The following is a 17,951-nucleotide window of genomic DNA, read 5'->3' as shown; positions in this document are numbered from 1 at the left end:
ATGGTTCATTTTTCATATTTTCTTACAGTTGGACTTTAAGATCATTTATAATAATTTTATTGCATTTAAAAGAAATACCTTTAATTGGTACTAACTTTTGGATGTGCTACATTCCAAATGAAAGCTGTGCATTTGAAACTTCAGTTACAGAATGACAGTATATGATACAGAAAATTAACTGTATTCAGTTACTTTCTGTTAAACTGGAAGAATACCCTTCTCCTGCCCTGCATTATGGAAGAGGATTTTATTAGAAATAGGGCTTCTAATCAGAGACATTTAAAATCTTCCAGTTTTTGAATGGCTGTGGTGTTCAATAAGAGGACATTGTGGGGGGGTTGATTGGTTCTAATGTCATATTTAATCTGTTGCATTAGAGCTCTTTCGCCACGTGACTGTCCTCCTTTATCCCCTCCTTTTGCCTGTTCTGCCACCCCTGCCAGAAGCTCCCATCACTTTCCACCGAAACAAAATTTAATAGTTTTCTACCCAGTCAGTTTGTTATCCAACTCATTTTACAGCTTCAGATCTGGCTCCACAGATTAGATAGAAAGAGATATTTGACGATCAGCAGAATCATCCCTTTTTGGTGGTAACCTGCAGTTATTACCAGGTAAAATTATAACATGAAGCCACAATTTAAATCTTTAGTTCTTTCTTGTATTCCCCAGTTTTGATTTAGAAAGTTGTTCACATGTAACTTCAAGTCCTTCCATTTAAATAAATAGATACATTGACTGACATTAGTGGGAGTCTTGATTGTTCTTCTTTTAGTAAAATGGTTACAGCACTTGTTCATTTTCAGCCCCTGGCATCTGAAGGACTAATTTTCTCAATATACGCTTAGTGGTTTACCATGGCTAAAGATATTTATTTAAAATCTAACATGTAGAAATATCAGTAAATTACAACATACATTGGATTACTTTAAAATATGTAATCTGTTCACATTAGACACAAATGACCGTACATATTTCCCAGATTATAAAATAAAGCACTGAGATGCAAAGCCTTAAGATATTCATCTATATTAGAATGATAGTTGTTGGGATAAAAAAAATCAGTGGTTTGTTATCAGACTATTTTATTCTACAATATTAATACCCTTTTTTTTTCTTTGACAGTTTGCTCTTAGTAGCTGGGGGGACAGTTCTAAAAATCTGTGACTTTGGTACAGCCTGTGATATTCAAACACACATGACCAACAACAAAGGAAGTGCTGCTTGGATGGCACCTGAAGTTTTTGAAGGTAATAAAAATTCAGTATCAGTATTACATTTCCTTTTTAGGAATGCAACTGTGAGTTAATGTGATGTAAGAGTAAGAGCATCATGTAGTCTTTAAAATAAAGTTTACTAAAGTTTGAGGTAAAAACTGAAAGAGATTTGGCAGAAGTCTAACATTTTTTTTTTAAATCTGTACAAGTGTATATTGTCAAGTAATTGTGCAGAGGTTTGAAGAGCAGCACTGAACCAACTCTCTCATGTTAATATTAGACATTTAATTATGTGTACCTTTATTTGTCATTGCTGAGATTTACATAAGGAGTACCTTTAGACAGCTGCAGTTCCTTATTTTGTAAGTAAAATACAGCCAGAGGGCTCTTTCCCCACAATTTTGCTGTTTCTAAGATTCTTAAATCATTTCAAACTCTTGTGACATTTAAATACACTGTCATTACTTTCACTCCCTACTCTGATCAGCTTTTAACTTTAGAATTTCCCTGTTAGTGTCTCTAAATTGAACATAATTACCTTCTTTTTTGATCCCCCACTTTCTTGTAACTCCCATCTTCATCTGCTTTTTGTGTAATCTAAAGATTCAATGTACTTCCTCTTTCCTGCATACTGAGGAACTTGTTAATACCAGTTAATTTGGTTAAGTAGGAAAACAAGCTATTTCTTGGAGTGTAATTGGGAAAGACTGATGACACTTGATAATTAGATAGCTATAATTGCTGCATGATTATCAGAGAAATAATCCAGTAGATATTAAATTGCAGATTAAACACCTTTTAACCAGTCAGTACCTTAATTATCAATGCAATTTAGCAATGGTCTGGAAAAGTCATCCTACTGCTTTAGGAAGCAGGTGTCCTTGATTTGATATATTTGGTAAGTGCATATGTGCAGCAGTGGTTTCCCGGATTCTGGATCCAAGTGGCCTCTTTTCTTCTACTGTCCTTGTTCCAGAGGCTGTCCATATACAGTTTTAGGATTCCTCCCAAACATCACCTTTGGAACTTTTGTTCTGAAGGTACCATTTTCTTCCACGTATTGCTTAGAGTACCCACCCAAGGGTTATTTGTTTCACTCTGATGCCTGAAATTTTTCCATTATGTCATTTTATATTCAGGTACTTCCTCTATTTTTTAGCCAGGACTGCTTCTTTCCTAACACTTGCTTGTTATTAAATTAAATTGTATAAATAGGAGATTTTTTTTCTTTTAGAAATAAGCAATTGAACAATCAGTGTTAAAGCTAGATTTTTTTGGTGAAAAATCTTAATCTAAAATGGATATAAATAAGTGTATTGTAGTAGGGATTTACAGTTCATATCCTAGTTCCTCTGGTGTATGAATCCAGCAAGGCAGAAAAAAGAAATCTTGTATTGCAGTTGTATTGTTGGATAGCAGCAAAAAGCCTTTAGTTTACAGTTGTTTTTACATACTTTTAACTGAAAGTATTTATTGATAAATAGACAAATCGTTATATAAACACAAGTATCAAGGAAAGGAAAGAATCTAGTATGATGCATCTTCTATGATGCAGCATATCAAGTTACTCTTGAAACAGTCATTAAACTACTAAAATAACCACTTCAAATGTCAAAATCGTTAAAAATTTCTTTGCTTATGTTACTGCATCAGGATTCAACAATGGAATAAAGGCTACTATTAATTTGGTGCTGTTCTAATACTAAGGTTTCCAGATGAGAGCAATAAAGGCATGAGAAGTATCTATTGCAGAAGATGGTGCTTAGTGGAGTAGTTGCCGTAATATTAAGATTTTCCCCCCGTTTTAAACATTAGGGCACCTAAAGCCTTGTACAGGTCAAGTAATCTAAATGAAAATAATATGATATAGATCAGGATGAAGTGAAAGAGAGCAATTCTAATATCAGAACTCCCATTCGAAGAAAGTATTTTAAAATTGCTGTGGGATAATTGGATATATTGAGGAATTATTGTCTGTGCAATCTTAGTCTCTCATGTAAGGAAACAATGCAGAATACTCACTCACTTCTTTTGGAGTCTCGCTTTTCAGAATTAGTCCAAGACTTCTCAGCCACAAAATAGGATTTCACTGCTCAAACAGGTGAACAGCACTCCTTTAGTTTCGTAGGCTGTGTGTTACAGAAGTGCTGTGACTGCATAGAGACTCTTTTGCTTCCCTTAGTGATCTGCCATTGCTTAACATGACTTTTCTTCCCCAGCACCTTTGAAAATAAGCCAACTGATAAAGCTGACTTTGTTTTTCTTCTTTGTGCCTTTTGAACTCATTAGCTACATTCAGCTACTTTGATACAGGTGAAAAGATTTTCAGAGATCCACATTCTTAGAGAGTTTTTTAAAGTCCAAATTAATGCCTTCACTTAAAGAGGGCTTGTGGTTCATGCTGCAGCCTGTTTCTTGTTTGTCTTGCAAACTGGCTGGACTGCAAGAACTGGCCAGAGAACAGGCTGTTTGCTTCGCAGCTTGTCAGTGGTATGGGGGCAGAGGAAGTTGGCTCACGGGTAGTGGAGCCTATTGCAACTGGTGCTATATGCTGGGTATTCACATGAAACTAGACTTCTTTAATTCCACTGTTACTGAAATGATTTGTCTGAATAATGCCTTCTGATTAGGTATAAAAAAGAAAATCTCTTGGCCACTATATGCCAATTTTAATCCTTGTTTGAAGATAGATGAACAAATCTCCTATAATTTATATTTGCACATTTATTCTCATGTCATTAGCCATTCACATTTCTTATTAGTGTTTGCATGAGTTATGGTTACAAAGCATTCTTTCTTTGTAGCCTCTGAACATTTTTATTTATTATTCTATGTCATCTACCTGTCTTCAGCACCTTAGGAGTCTTAGAAATACTGAACTTACAGTCAAAGTATTTTAGTTAAGTAATGACATTACAAAAAGAATAAGAATAATAAACCAGGAACAGGAGGAAGTAAGATGGTGAGGAATTGAGGACTCTCCTGATTTGTTCATATGGTAACTTAGTAATTCTTCTGAAGACCTGTAATTAATAAAGAGTAATGGATATGACAGATGTTATTGGCTGGCATATTGTGACTAAGGTTGGAAGAAGTGAATTGAAGAATATTTGAGGAAAGAAACATAATCAATTAAACCCTGAATACAAGAGATTTTTTAAACCTAATGAATTGTGGTTTACATTATATAAGGAAACTGATGTGTTTTATCATTTCAAGATGACTCCAAGGATTGATTCCCAGAGAGGGGCATTCTTAACAGTCATACTGTCAAGTGATTTCAGGCTTAAGTTAGCATGAATCAGCCAGCTTTAGAAAACTGGTTTTTCTCAGCAAAATAAATGTGGAGTGAAAGTAAGTATGTAAAGCTATGTATTTATTGGAGCAAGCTGCCCAGGGGAGTGGTGGAGGCACCATCCCTGGAAGCATTAAAGAAATGACTCAGCATGGCACTTAATGCTGTGGTTTAGTTGACATCGTGGTGTTCAGTGAAAATTTGGGTTCGATGATCTTGGAGCTCTTTTCCAACCTGATTCTATGATCTGCTCAAACTGTATTTCTTTTTAATGTATTACATAGAAAAGAGTCAAATTATATTGATGGCTTTCTTCCAGGTAGCAATTACAGTGAAAAATGTGACGTTTTCAGTTGGGGTATTATTCTCTGGGAGGTAATCACCCGTAGGAAACCTTTCGATGAGATTGGTGGTCCAGCTTTCCGAATAATGTGGGCAGTTCACAATGGTGAGTTGAAGATACTTTATTGCACTTGAAACTGTGTATATGACTTATGAATTTGCTAAACACTCTTAACTGTACAGGTTTAAATTACTAGTGTTTCCATTTTATGCTTCATTAAGTATGCATTTTTGTCACAAAGGCTAAACAGTTAGACGCTACCACTTTTGTGTCAGTGTGGGGTTTGAGTTACTTGGCTGCTGCTACAGTGCTTGCTACATTCAAGTGGTGTATGAGCAAAGAAGGATAAAGAGCAACGTCCTCATTACTATAACACTCCATTTTAGACGTGATCTGAGAAAAACGTCTTACCTGGTTGAATGATGATTTTATTAGCTACATTGTCTTTTTTTTTTTTTTTTTTTTTTTAATTGGACATCTACAAGAAATGTGTAACTTTAAGTAACTTAACCTGTGTTTAGAAATGTTAGAAGCTATGAAACCTGGTCTGGGACCATTAGGCTTTAAAAATGTTACTTTGTTTTTCATCTGTGGTGTTTTGGGGGTTGTTTTTTTTATTCTGCTGTTTGAATGGTTTTACCTTTATACCTAGGTACCTGCACTCATGGAACAGCACCCTACTGTGCTAGGCACTATACAAAACAGATCTTCAGGGACTTAGACTATGAACAGGGCGCAGTGGTTGTGTCAAATGGACTGCTTTCTTTAAAGCAGTGGTGTAACGTTGGTCAGGGTAGTAGAGTAGCCTGTAGTATCTTCATGCTAGAGTTGTAACTTTTTACTGCTGTGTTTTTGGGTACCATGGCAAAACAGAGTTTTTGAGTACTAAAGTAATGGTAGCGAAGTAGTTCCATGAATGTCTGCAAAGAGTTTCTGCCATTTGTGATGGACAACATCCAAGCAAGCGCAAACTTTTTGGAAGAAAAAATTAACAAACAAGCAATGAAGGCTGGTACTCTGCCTGAGTGTCGTTGCTTCAGTAGTAAATTGTAGAAGCTTAAGGTGAGCACAGGCATATCCTATTCAAAGAAGAGAGTGGGGCAGACAGTGATAGAATCAATGAATATTATAGTCATAGAAATGCACAAAGAGAGATGTTTGCAAATGGCATTTTTGAATGAAGAAAGAGATTCTCCAGTTTTTCAAGGACACTGGACATTGAGATTAGGAGTGATAAGTGCCTTGCATAAAAGCATTAACTGTAAAACTAAGTGTGTTAATCTTATAGTAAACCAAGAAGCCTCAGTAAGGTGTGGGAGTATACTTGAAAATTCCCTATCTGTACCTACTTTTGCTTTAAAATTTTACCTTTTTTATCTTTTTCCATTTTCTTTTTCCTTCTTCTTAAGAAGAAAGTGTTAGTGTACTTCATCTCACTTAAAACTATTGTGGCATTCTTAGTTCATGTAGTACTTTTTCTGTTTGTTATAGTCTTAAATACTTACTGTTTTCTCTGCAAACTGTCAGTGTGTCTCATATATCAAACACAACTGGTTGTCCATTAATTGTTCCCATTGAAATGGTAATAAGAGGAGGAAGTTGAAGCAAAAAACAGCTGTATAGTTACACAATAGTTAAAGTAAAATGTTACTAAAAATGAGTATAGGCCATGAAAAAGTCACAAAAATTGGTAGTTCCAGTGCCTAATAATTTTTCAGGACATTCTTAGGAGCAAAATCGGCTTTCAAAAATACTTTGAGTCTTTTGGGTTTTTTCTTTTTTTTTTTTTTTGTGGATACAGCATTAGGAGCCAAAGACTGTTATTACTTGCTTCCTAGTTTGGCCTAGAACTTTACTCTTCAGAAAGAAGTAACATTTCTTTAGCCATTGTAATATGCTGTATTTGGTCAGTCAGTGAATGGATTCAAACCTGTACTGAAGGAAAAGTTTGATTTTTTTTTTTCCTACTGCTGCTATGTAGTGCAGAGGAACTTCTTTTGTCAATTTTTGTTTGTTAGAGAGAAAATTAAGTACAGACCAGTTCCTTCAGATTACAATTAACTCTGTGTTTTCCTTTCTTTATTTAGCAAAATACTGGACAGAGATCAGAAACTCTCAGTTGTTTTATAGTCTGTTTAAAAAATTTAAGGGTGTTTTTCAATTACAGGTACTCGGCCACCACTGATCAAAAATTTACCTAAGCCAATTGAGAGTTTAATGACCCGTTGTTGGTCCAAGGATCCCTCACAACGACCATCCATGGAGGAAATTGTTAAAATAATGACACACTTGATGCGGGTATAAAAATTTATTTTAAGTATTTTAATCATTTCTTAAACTATTAAGATGGGAAATTTATTTACAAAAGGTGTGCCTTTCATCCCACTCCAAAGGTGGGCTTGCATGTTTTCTTTTGCCTCTCTCCTTTTGACAAAAATTATCAAACTATCGCAGTAGAGAAGGGAAATAATTTGTCTTTCATATATATAATTATATATACCCTCTTTGGAGGGGTATAATAACTCATAATGGATTTGAGAAAATAAACAAATAATCATAGGTGTATTTAATGTATTACTAAAAATAATTGCATTCATTTATCTTATAAATAAATTATTATAAATGTAATATATAATTTACACTTATAAATTATGAGGTAGTATTTAAATAATTTAAAAACAATTTTTAGTTACTTTTTTATCAAATAATTACTGTTTTTTCACAGTACTTTCCAGGAGCTGATGAACCTCTGCAGTATCCTTGCCAGTATTCAGATGAAGGCCAAAGCAACTCTGCCACTAGCACAGGTACATTTGTATAAGTTAGAGAAAAAGAACAGCAACATGAAATGATGCAGATAGATTATAAAGCACATTCTTATATTGATTTTGAATTCAAAATGGAAAAGATTTCCAAAATCTTAAGCATCAGCAGACCCTGTTTATTTTGTTAATACCTCATACCACATCATATTTAGTGTTCTCAGATGGTTCTGCTGAAGTGTACCTGTAATGAAGAAAAAGCTTTTATTATAAGCTGTCTCCAAATGCCCAGCTTTAATGTCTCCATTTTTTCCTCATGAACGTTGCTAGTAATTGACACCCTTTCACTTATATGTAATGTTTAGGAGTTGTCTATTTAAAATTCCTCACTATTCTTGAAAGCTGCGCCTGCTTTAAGTTGCAGTCTCCACAATTTAAACTTGCATTTGTTTTATGTTAAGATGCAGTAAATACAGTAATTTAAAATAAGTGCAAGAAAGATCACTAGAAAGGTGGATGGAACAAAATGTGGGCTAGACTTTCAGGTAGTCTCGCCCTCAGAGAAATCCTTTTAATAATAAAAAAAAAAAGATCATTTAGTCACCTAATTGTTTAGACTACATTTTTTTCCACTTCAGTAGTTTTTAATCTTACATGTCTTCAGCTTCCTCTGCTTGGTCGGATTATTTTCTATCTCCAAAGAAATTGCTGTTTTTTTGGATAAAGCTTTACTGGCTACTTTGCAGCTTAGTGACCTTTATATTAACAAAATCTTTGCAGCTGTAGCATTTCACTGATTACTAGTTTACCTCTCAGCGTATGATTTTAAGACATAATTTATCACTTCAGACTGTGAATATGTATTGGCTGATACTTTTCAGGTATTTGTGCTCTTCTGTGGTTAATGATGGTCTTTGTCATTAATTGTGAATGACGTTGCTTCTTGTTGTGTTGTTAATATAACACCTACTCGTAACAATTTCAAAGAGAGATAAAGCTTGACTTCAGAATGTTATCACAGTATTTAGTTACATACTCTTTTTTCACTCCTCTTGCTTCTTATACTAATTGATCTGTGTCAGTCTTGAAACTTGTCTTTCATTAAAGGTTTTCAAAAGTGTTGCTTTAAAGGCAAGTTAGACTCCTGAGAGCTGTCCTGTGAAGAGATGCACTTCAGTATTTTTAGTGCACATTCTCAAATGCTTTTCCTTGTTACTGGTTTCTAGGTTCATTCATGGACATCACTTCTACAAACACGAGTAACAAGAGTGACGCTAACATGGAACCAAGTGACTTCCAAGGAGCTTCTACCAATGACACTATTAAACGTTTAGAGTCAAAATTGGCACAGCAAATCAAAAATACAGCCAAGCAGCCGGTAAGCCAACATGTGCAATTTTGTACTATAGTAACAAAATGGACATAGGTAGACATAAGTGTTGTATCTGCTCTGAAACATGAGTGTCGTCATTCAAAACAGTGCAAAATTTGATCCAGTTAGTAATAGGAGAAGAATATGAAAAGGGATGGAAAAACGTTGTATGATTCCAAAAAGGTAAGCTGGAAGGCTCTAATAAGATCTCCAGTGAAATGTTAAATTGTTTATTTTATTTAAAGGGATTTATTCGATTAGAAAAATATGTTTGAAAATTGCTGCCTTAATTTATAACCAAAATATTAGTATGACGTGAAAGGATTAAACATTTAGGTGAATTTTGAAAATACCTTGGTTTATTTCAAGTAGAATGCAAAAATAAAAAGATTGTCTTATGACCATATTGGCCTAATTCTACTGATTTTTTTATCTGTGTAAAGTTAGATTATTTTCAAAGCTGCAGATATTTCATTCATATATACCAGTAAAAGTTAAATTATTGCCATTTATTGTGCTATAAATTTTAAATCTTGTCGCTTTTAAAATGCACATTATAGAGACATACTGGTGCATATTATGGACGGGCTTCTGCAGAATTTTCTTTTTACAAAATGTGACTGTTTGGATCACTGACAGGGTGATCCTGGCCGTTTGAGTTTGCCCCCATCTCGTGGGAGCAGTGTTGAGAGCTTGTCAGATGTTCGTGCCCGACCACCGTCAGCCCTTGTTTCCGGAGAAGCCAAAAGGATGAGTGCTGACATGTCTGAAATAGAAGCAAGAATAGCTTCCATCACAGGTAAAATTTAATGATATTTGGGGAGTAGACCAAGGAATTGGAAAGAAATAGGGAGGAAAATGTATAGTTTTACAGGAAGTTAAAAACAGTAACCATATGAAAATACTTAAGTTATTCATGTAGTCTTGATTGTCCTTTATTAATTGTGGGGGAGAAATGCCTTTATGTTTATGGTTGTACACTCAGCAAGACTGAGTATTTTAATTGAGTATTTTAAAGCTTTTAGAGATTTTGTTGAATTAGATTTTTACCTTTCTAAAAAATGCATTATGAGATTTCTAAATATCAGTCCTATTCCAAATGCACAACTTTCTCCTTTTTATCTGAAATAGTGTTATTCCATCTCTGCTAGCATAATTATTTATGTAACATTTTCTTCGGGGTTGTCTATAATATTTTTGTAAAGAAGAGGTAGGTTTAAAGTTCAGCATGTTCCCAAATAAGTTTGAAAATCCACTTTGACAGATTTCATAACAAGAAACGTAATTAGATTTTATTCACCAGGTTAAGAGAGCATTGTCCATTGTTAAAAGAGAAGCTACAGGTGTTTTGCCAGGTTTCCTTCAGATATAAACTCTCAGTTCTAAACCTTAAATTTTTGAGAGAATTAGAGTTTATCTGTAAGTATAAATACCTGATTTTATGGTGAAAGCACTCGTGATTCATCCCAAAATAGTGAATTAATAAAAATGTGTACACTTGGCAAACACTTCCTTGTCTCTTTTCTTCATCAAAGATACTGTTTGTTTATCTACGTAAACTTCAGATTTTGAGTTTCATATGTGAAAGTTTTTTGTGTTATGGTATATAACCACAGATTTAAATAGTCAAACAAAACTACTTTGGTTAGTTCAGGGTTATTTAGCTGTTTGAGTATCTGTCTACCAATCTGAAAATTAGGGTAGTCGAGTAGCTGCAATTAATAAGGAATTACACATCAAAATTCTGGCTTTCTTGTGCACCATGGCTATTTCATTTTTGTTCTTCATTGTGTTATGATTACTCCAGGATCTTGTTTTACTAAATACTGAGGTACTGAAATAATATTTATCTTGCCCTAAATTCTTTTTACTTTCATGTTTTTATTTTAAAGCCTTATTCCAAAATCTGTCTTTTGTATTGTCAGTCTTTGACTGGATGATTGTGTAGCACATCTCACCCTGAATATCTCTAAAGGTTTCTTAACACAGAAGGCAGCTGTGTACTTACCTGGTAATAACACTATGCTGGTTTTATTTTAAAATTTGTCAGGACTCACTTTGGTCACTGACATTCGTAATGTAATTTTTTGACATTAGGAGAGATAACCTGGCCCTCCTTTGTACAAGCTTTTAATTTTCCTAGTTTGTCTTCTTTAAGTACATTTCTTTGAAATAATAATTACTATTCAGAATAATCAAAGGGGTTTTTGGTTTGTTTTTTTTTTTGTTGTTATGACTGTTGGGTTTCTTTTTCTTGAAATAAAAGTACATACTTAGCATACTATTTTCAGTTTGGGGTTCTTCGGGTATTTTTTAAAGAAATCACTTCATGCAGTAGTGGACTATGAGAAATGAGGTCAAGCACATCTGACCGTAACTTTTTCAAAAAGAGATGAAACAGCACTATATTGGTTTTGGTTTCCTTTTTTAATCTTGTTAACTGTGTGACAGAAATAATATGCTGTGAACCTGAAAAAAAATTGCATGGCTGGGTGAGAATTGGGCTGTTGTTAAATCAGGTTGAAAATTATTTATTCTTGTTCCATCTTCCTCTAGATTAAATATAAGAGTAAATCATGTAATGCACATCACCATTACTTACTGAGATGAGTATGCTACAATGTTCTACCTTTGGGAGACGTATTCAGATTTATCTCTAAATAGGACCTATTTATCTTAAACTACAGAAGTAGTAAAATAAGATTTTATTTCAAAGTGCATAATGTTTCTTGAACATGATTCAAAAATGAAAAAGCTGGTAGTGATATCCAGTTTTCAAAACAAAAAATCTTCACTAGTAAGACAAAAGAGTAACGGGCAGGAATGATTGTCAAATGTAATAAAAGGAAGCATTTTTTCAGAAGTAGATGAAATTTGCTTTGAAAGGAGGTGATTTAAAGAACCAGAAGTACATAACTATTAGACATTTTATAAAATAGTTTGTACACAACACTAAAGAGAAAATCTTAGTTAAGTTCAGGCAGTCAAGATTTTTTTCTGAATGTACAGGTGAACTGAAATAATTTAATTTTTTCTCTGTTTGGATAATTACATTTGGTTTTCCCTTCTGTGTTGCCATGCTGCTTTCTGTGTTTGACTTTTGTGTTGCTAACTATAACTAATTACACCGTGTTGTAATGATGCCTAGTTCTGCATTTTTTGCTTTTTAACAGTTGCTTTACTATGTGTAAGCATGAGTGGAAGGCAATGCAGTTTATTCTGCATGACACATTTTTGCATGAACTCTAGTTTAACCAAGTAAATGAACAATGCAGTATTAGGAATTTAATAATTTTGCTCTTGCCATTTTAGTGTTTTGCATGTGTATTGTATATGTGTATTTTTTCAGCCTATTCCAAGCCTAAACGAGGCCATCGTAAAACTGCTTCATTTGGCAACATTCTGGATGTCCCTGAGATCATCATACCAGGTATCGCAGACCAGGTGAACGGGTCAGTTGGTTAAGATGCCGGAATAATGATCAGACTGCTAAAATACTTCTTGCTCCAGTTGCTTTAGGGCAGGCCCAGAAATTATCCCACTAAATTTTTCATAATGCTTCTGTAAAGAGGAGCATCATATTTTATTACACACTTACTTTTATCAGTAAATGATTCAATCTTCTAATTCAAATTTAGTTCTTCTGCTAAAGGACCTTTTCCTTTATGATCTTGATGTTCAGAATCTTCTTATAGAGCAAAACTATATATGCTGTCTTGTATTGCAGTACCTCATTTGGTGAAAATGGACCTACGTTGAAAAGTTCCTGTCTAGATAATTGTTTTGCCCTGATCTTTGTTGTGTTTGGGCTCCCATTTTTAATCAGATAATAGTAGAACAAAAAACTAAGATAAATTACGTACAGAAATTCAAATCCACATGATATTTGTGATTAAAACATTAATGCTTAGTCTGTGTAATTCTTATATTTGACTACATTTTTCCAGAGCTAAAATGTGTGTGCATGAGGTATTGCTGTTGTGTTTAAGTTAATGCAAACTAAAATTACTAGGAGAGGCTTCTGATAGGAAAAAAATTAATATGATCAGGCACCATGGATGATAATATCATTTGGGACTTTAATGAATAATTCTCATATATCCCCAGTCTATTTATAGTTAGTAGCATGTCATTTTTCTTTCTTTCATTTCATACTTCTCAAAGCCTAAAAATAATCATTCCTGAACTGTGATAGGCATACCATTAACAGTATGCAAGTCACTTCAAAATTATATGTCAGGGGCAGGAAGTGCAAGTGATAATACCTAGAAATCAGCTAAAAACTGTGGCACTCCTGTTCTAAATTGTGTCATCTGAGGAAGTTTCCTTGTAAATCTTGATATTGTTTGGTATTATAAAGTTGAATGCAAAAGATAATTTTGTACAAAACTTTCAAATAACTTTATTGAGGTTACATTAAAAATACCAAATATGAAAAAGTAGATTCCAAAGATCAAGAGCACTCATGAAAAGAAAACATCTTTGGCATTGAGGCTAACAGATGGGCAAAAAAGTTTACTAGAGTAGCTTTCCACTGTAACTTTCAAGCAGTCCTGGCCTGCAGTGACATAAATGAAATCCTGAAAAAGCAAGGAAAGTGAAAGTGAAGACATCTGTCCAGGTTCAGTGTTAACTCATGATGAGAGCCTAGTAAATAAGCTCTGGAAGATAATGAGTGCCTCTCGTCTGTGTACATTGTCTGCCCATAACACTGAGGCTTCCAAGAAACCTTGAAACTTTTAGGCAATAATGAAGAAGTCAGTGAAATAAAATACCATGTTGTTTTCACAAAATAGATTGTACCAGTCTATTGGTTTCTTAGTTAGGCAGAGGCAGTCATTAAACATTCTTCACCTGGTCTATTTTAATTGAACTTGACAGGATGGGAATTCCAAGATAATTTGGAATACATATGAAAGGAATAGAAACCTGTAGGAATGAAAAAAGGTATAGGGTTGGAGCAAGCATATTAATGAATTTTCTCAAAATTTACTCCTAAGGTATTTAAGTCAAGTGATTGATAATAAAATTCCCTGTTAAAGCTTTATCAGAAACAACTGTTCATTAAGAAGAGGATTAGAGTATCACATAGGGAGAATTTTGCTGCGACTGAATAGAAATAGGGTAAAATCCAGGGTCATGTGCTAACAACAATTTCTATTAATAAGGTGACATGGGACCATAGCACATGCATGCAGATGAATCTCAGGTAGTATGAGCCACGAATCTAATGTAGTTGTGAAAAACTGTGAAATCTTAAGGTTCATTTCCAGGAAAGATAAATAAGCACTGACACTATTACTGCCCTTGTTGAGTTTGAATCAGGAATTCAACATACTGTTCTGGTCAGCCATATAAAAGAAACATACATGCACTGAAATAATATGAAGAAGAGTTACTAGGGTAAGAGCGGTATAGAGAGTATAAAAACAAATCTGAAACCATGGCTTTTTTTAGCCCACAAAATGAAAGCTGAGAATGAATAATTATTTTCTATAGATGAATCTGCAGCTAAAAACTAGGAAGAGAGAACTACTTAAGCTAAAAGACAGTATTGGCACTACAGAAAAAAATAGGTAAATTGTCTGCAAATGAATCCGGGCTTTGTATTTGAAGTTTTCTGGTTGGCAGAACGGCTTTCCAGTAATAATCCCAAAGCCAGAAAAAAAATGAGATTAATCATTACATGCCAGAATGTGATCATCTGCCCAGTAAATTAATTATACTCATCTGTGTATTTCTCACTTCTTTCCTCTCTCAGCACAAGGCTCTCAGTTTGGGCGTCTAAACACACTTTCCACTGTCTAGACCCCTAAACTTCCAAGACCCCCAAACTGTCACCACCATCTCAATCCCACCCAGTTATGTTCCATACTACTTGTGCCACAGACCTGGCTCCTCCGAACTTCCGTGGTCACATCCCTCGATAGGGCGAGCAGCTCGTCCCTGTCCTTGGAGCCGCACAAGTGCCGGTCTGTGCTGCTGCCTGGAGTTGTGCTGAGCACATGGTAGAGCAGCTGCTGCCCGAAGAGGGGAGGCACCAGGCAGGCATGTTACCGTGAGTCAGCTGCTTTGGGCAGGGCTATTTTGGAAGTATGAGTACTACATCTGCTATCATTGGGGGTTTTCGTAATGTGTTGCCTCAACTGCATTTCGTCCATGAACTGATTATGCTACCAAGGTCGTAAAACACATGTTTTTATCAATTAAAGGTAAAATATTGGCAGGCGGGGAAGTTTTTAGAATATATTTGCTCTTCTTTCTAAATAAGTACAGTAAAGGTGACTAGAACTATTTGTTCATTTAAGATGTTATTTTGTGTTACTAGCTTACAAAAATTAGAAACAGAAAAATGGATCAAATAATTCCTCCTTTGTGTAACAATTTAGCAAATGAGTTTGCAGTCGTGGTATCCTGCAACCAGATAGCCTAGTGACTAGGCTAATTCTTTTTTTTTTTTAATTTACAGTATGTATAATACAGGTTATAAGCACCAACTTTATTTTTATATGCATATATATATTTTAAAAATCCTAGTAAGTACAAAAGGTTTAAGTATCTTTATGTTTAAAGAAACAAAAGAAATATGAATTCTAGGTTTTTGTACTTTTTTGATAGAAACCATTCAAGCAGCATCTAGCAAATATACCTACAAGTACAGCCTTCTCTTCACTGGCAATGTTAGACATCTCGTGCATTTAGCATGTGTACATTTGGCTTTGTAATTTTGTCATCTGAAACTGTGCCACAGCGTTACGATTTTTATAGCATTGACACTGCATAAATGATTACTCAAGATACACACATTTTGTAGAGGGTCTTTAGAAGGTGGATAGGAATTATGGATGCTGTAGGTCTGTAGTTTTTCTATGTACTTTTAAAATCAGTATATGCCAGAAATCCCACCCTTGTCTTCCCAGATCACTTCATTCTTCTGGAATTCAGATCAATGTTTTAACTTCTTCAAAATGTCTTGTACCATTGTTACAGTCACTGATCACCCTGCACTGTGATAGAGCCTTGAGCCTTGTAGGTGTGTAAAGCAAAGAGAGGACTGTGAGTAAATAAGAAAGTGTAAAAGGAGACGCAAGTATCTGCTAAAGGGCAGGGAGAAGAGGTCATAGCTGGTCTGGATATTTGGCGGCTGGGTGGGGGTGGTGATCAAAAGCTTTAATAAGTTGTAGAATTTATTTTTGCCTGCAGTATGTGGGGCAGGACATGATGGAAGTTTCCTGTTCCTTTAGAATTTAATTTTAGAAAATAAACAACACTATGTGAAATGGGTTTTTCTGAGGCCATGAAGTATTTTTGTGACATTTGCTTTTTAATCTTAAAATCCTGTAAACCACCAAAAGCTTGACACTGTGCATCAAGTTACTGTGGATTAACTTCTGTCCATATACAAATCTCTTAGTTTTATAATGACAAAAAAATGATTTTTAAATGGACATAGAGGTAAGAACAAGATCAAAACTGGGAGAGGAAAGCATAAAGAAGTAGCTGTGATCTTTTCAAATAACTATTTTCTGTTGTGTTGTATAGTATATTTTTCAATTGAAATTTGTCTTGAATCTGGAGCAATAAGTATTTGTTGATTTATAGTCTGTTTCTGCCTTGTCGAAGCTATTTGCCAGATGTCTGCAGTAGTTACACTAATTAAAATGGCATTGCCTAGTAGAGCTTGCTCTTCCCTCATGCTACTAACTTGAAGATATTTCATTTAAAGGTGTTCATTTTTTACAACACAGTAGTTTTGGCCCCTCTTTCCTTCCCCCCCTACCCCTTCACTTCCTGCAAGGCATTTTCTTTTCTTTCTTGCACCCCACCCTGATTATTTTAACATTTTGGCAGCCATGTTCTAATATTTCAGCAACACATGTGCTGGGTTCTTTAAATTCACAAATGTTGCTAATCTGAAATGAGAATTTCAGATATTTTTGCAAGCCTATTTCAGCTGAGCTAATTTTATAACAATGTTGTTGAATGAAATGTGCACATAATTTTGTATCAGTCGTGGGTGGATCACACATATCTTGAATATTGAGATGAGCTGTGGCAGCCAGATGAAGTATCCACAGCACAGAATTCTATTAAATGTATAATCTTGCTTGTTAAATGATTATGTAGTGAAAAAGTTCACTGCAAATGAACAAGTTCAGACATTTTGACATAGATTTGTCATTCACAAGATCCCTAGTATCAAAGAATTTAACACAACTTAGCCATTGTTGCTTAGGTAAGTATATACTTTCCCTGAATTTCAGACGCAAAAGATCAGGACCACAGAACAGTTGCAATCCAAATCCATTTGTAGTCAGAGTGAAAAGTATATTCCTGTTCTAGAATCCTGCTTGATTTTCTTATATGCTTGTTTCTTATAGTACTTTCTATAAATTTTAAAACGTCATGACAAACTGATAAAGTGACACTAAAAATTTTGTATTGCTGTTTTGTGTTAGTGTGTTCCTAAGTGTAATAGTACGTATATTTAAAAACTTAAAGGCTTATTAAATATATCAATCAATATTAAATACTCTTACATTTTTGTAGTAACTGTTGCAATTCAAAACGTGTTGGGATAGGCTTGGAGTCGTGGGAATGATGCTGAATGAGAAGTATCTAAAAGGTCAGCAATGTGATGCCTTTTGCAGGGCTTTGAGTGAGCTGTGTTGGTAGCCGAGTGCAGGGCCGCTGGGCGAGGGGCTGCCACGGCTGCAGTACGTGTTTCAGATGCTCCCCTCCAGTAGCAGAGTTACGTAATGCAGAGCTAAGAGCAAGAATTTTGAGCATTGTCAGCTGTTACTCAGGACATTTTGGTGTTTCCTTTTGGACAGCTGACCTGCTCTCAAGAGATAATATAAACAATCACTGTAATAAAAATCAAAGTAGCTGGGGAGATTCTGTTGCATAATCTCCTTTTATATTTAAGGAGATTTTGTTTCCTGAAAATGCCTTTGATTGCG

General features: G+C 34.7%; 1 protein-coding gene across 9 annotated transcripts in view; it reads left to right on the top strand.

Annotated features, from left to right (window-relative positions):
* The window catches only part of MAP3K7 (mitogen-activated protein kinase kinase kinase 7), a 46,682-nt gene that overhangs the window by 13,740 nt on the left and 14,991 nt on the right, over positions 1–17,951 (top strand). For 5 of the 9 annotated variants that reach the window (XM_032105082.1, XM_032105081.1, XM_032105087.1 and 2 more), the window contains 7 exons: positions 1,125–1,249; positions 4,831–4,959; positions 7,022–7,152; positions 7,580–7,661; positions 8,843–8,994; positions 9,628–9,787; positions 12,338–12,418. In XM_032105082.1, coding sequence (XP_031960973.1) covers positions 1,125–1,249; positions 4,831–4,959; positions 7,022–7,152; positions 7,580–7,661; positions 8,843–8,994; positions 9,628–9,787; positions 12,338–12,418 — 860 coding nt within the window. Of the gene's footprint in view, positions 1–524; positions 614–1,124; positions 1,250–4,830; positions 4,960–7,021; positions 7,153–7,579; positions 7,662–8,842; positions 8,995–9,627; positions 9,788–12,337; positions 12,419–17,951 lie in introns of those variants that run through there. The other 4 variants (XM_032105085.1, XM_032105084.1, XM_032105088.1 and 1 more) reach the window with 2 other exon arrangements.

This window comes from Corvus moneduloides, chromosome 3 (genome assembly GCF_009650955.1).
Source record: "Corvus moneduloides isolate bCorMon1 chromosome 3, bCorMon1.pri, whole genome shotgun sequence".
NCBI lineage: Eukaryota > Metazoa > Chordata > Aves > Passeriformes > Corvidae > Corvus > Corvus moneduloides.
Note: the sequence above shows the minus strand (reverse complement) of the source record. Positions and strands in the feature narration are given on the sequence as shown.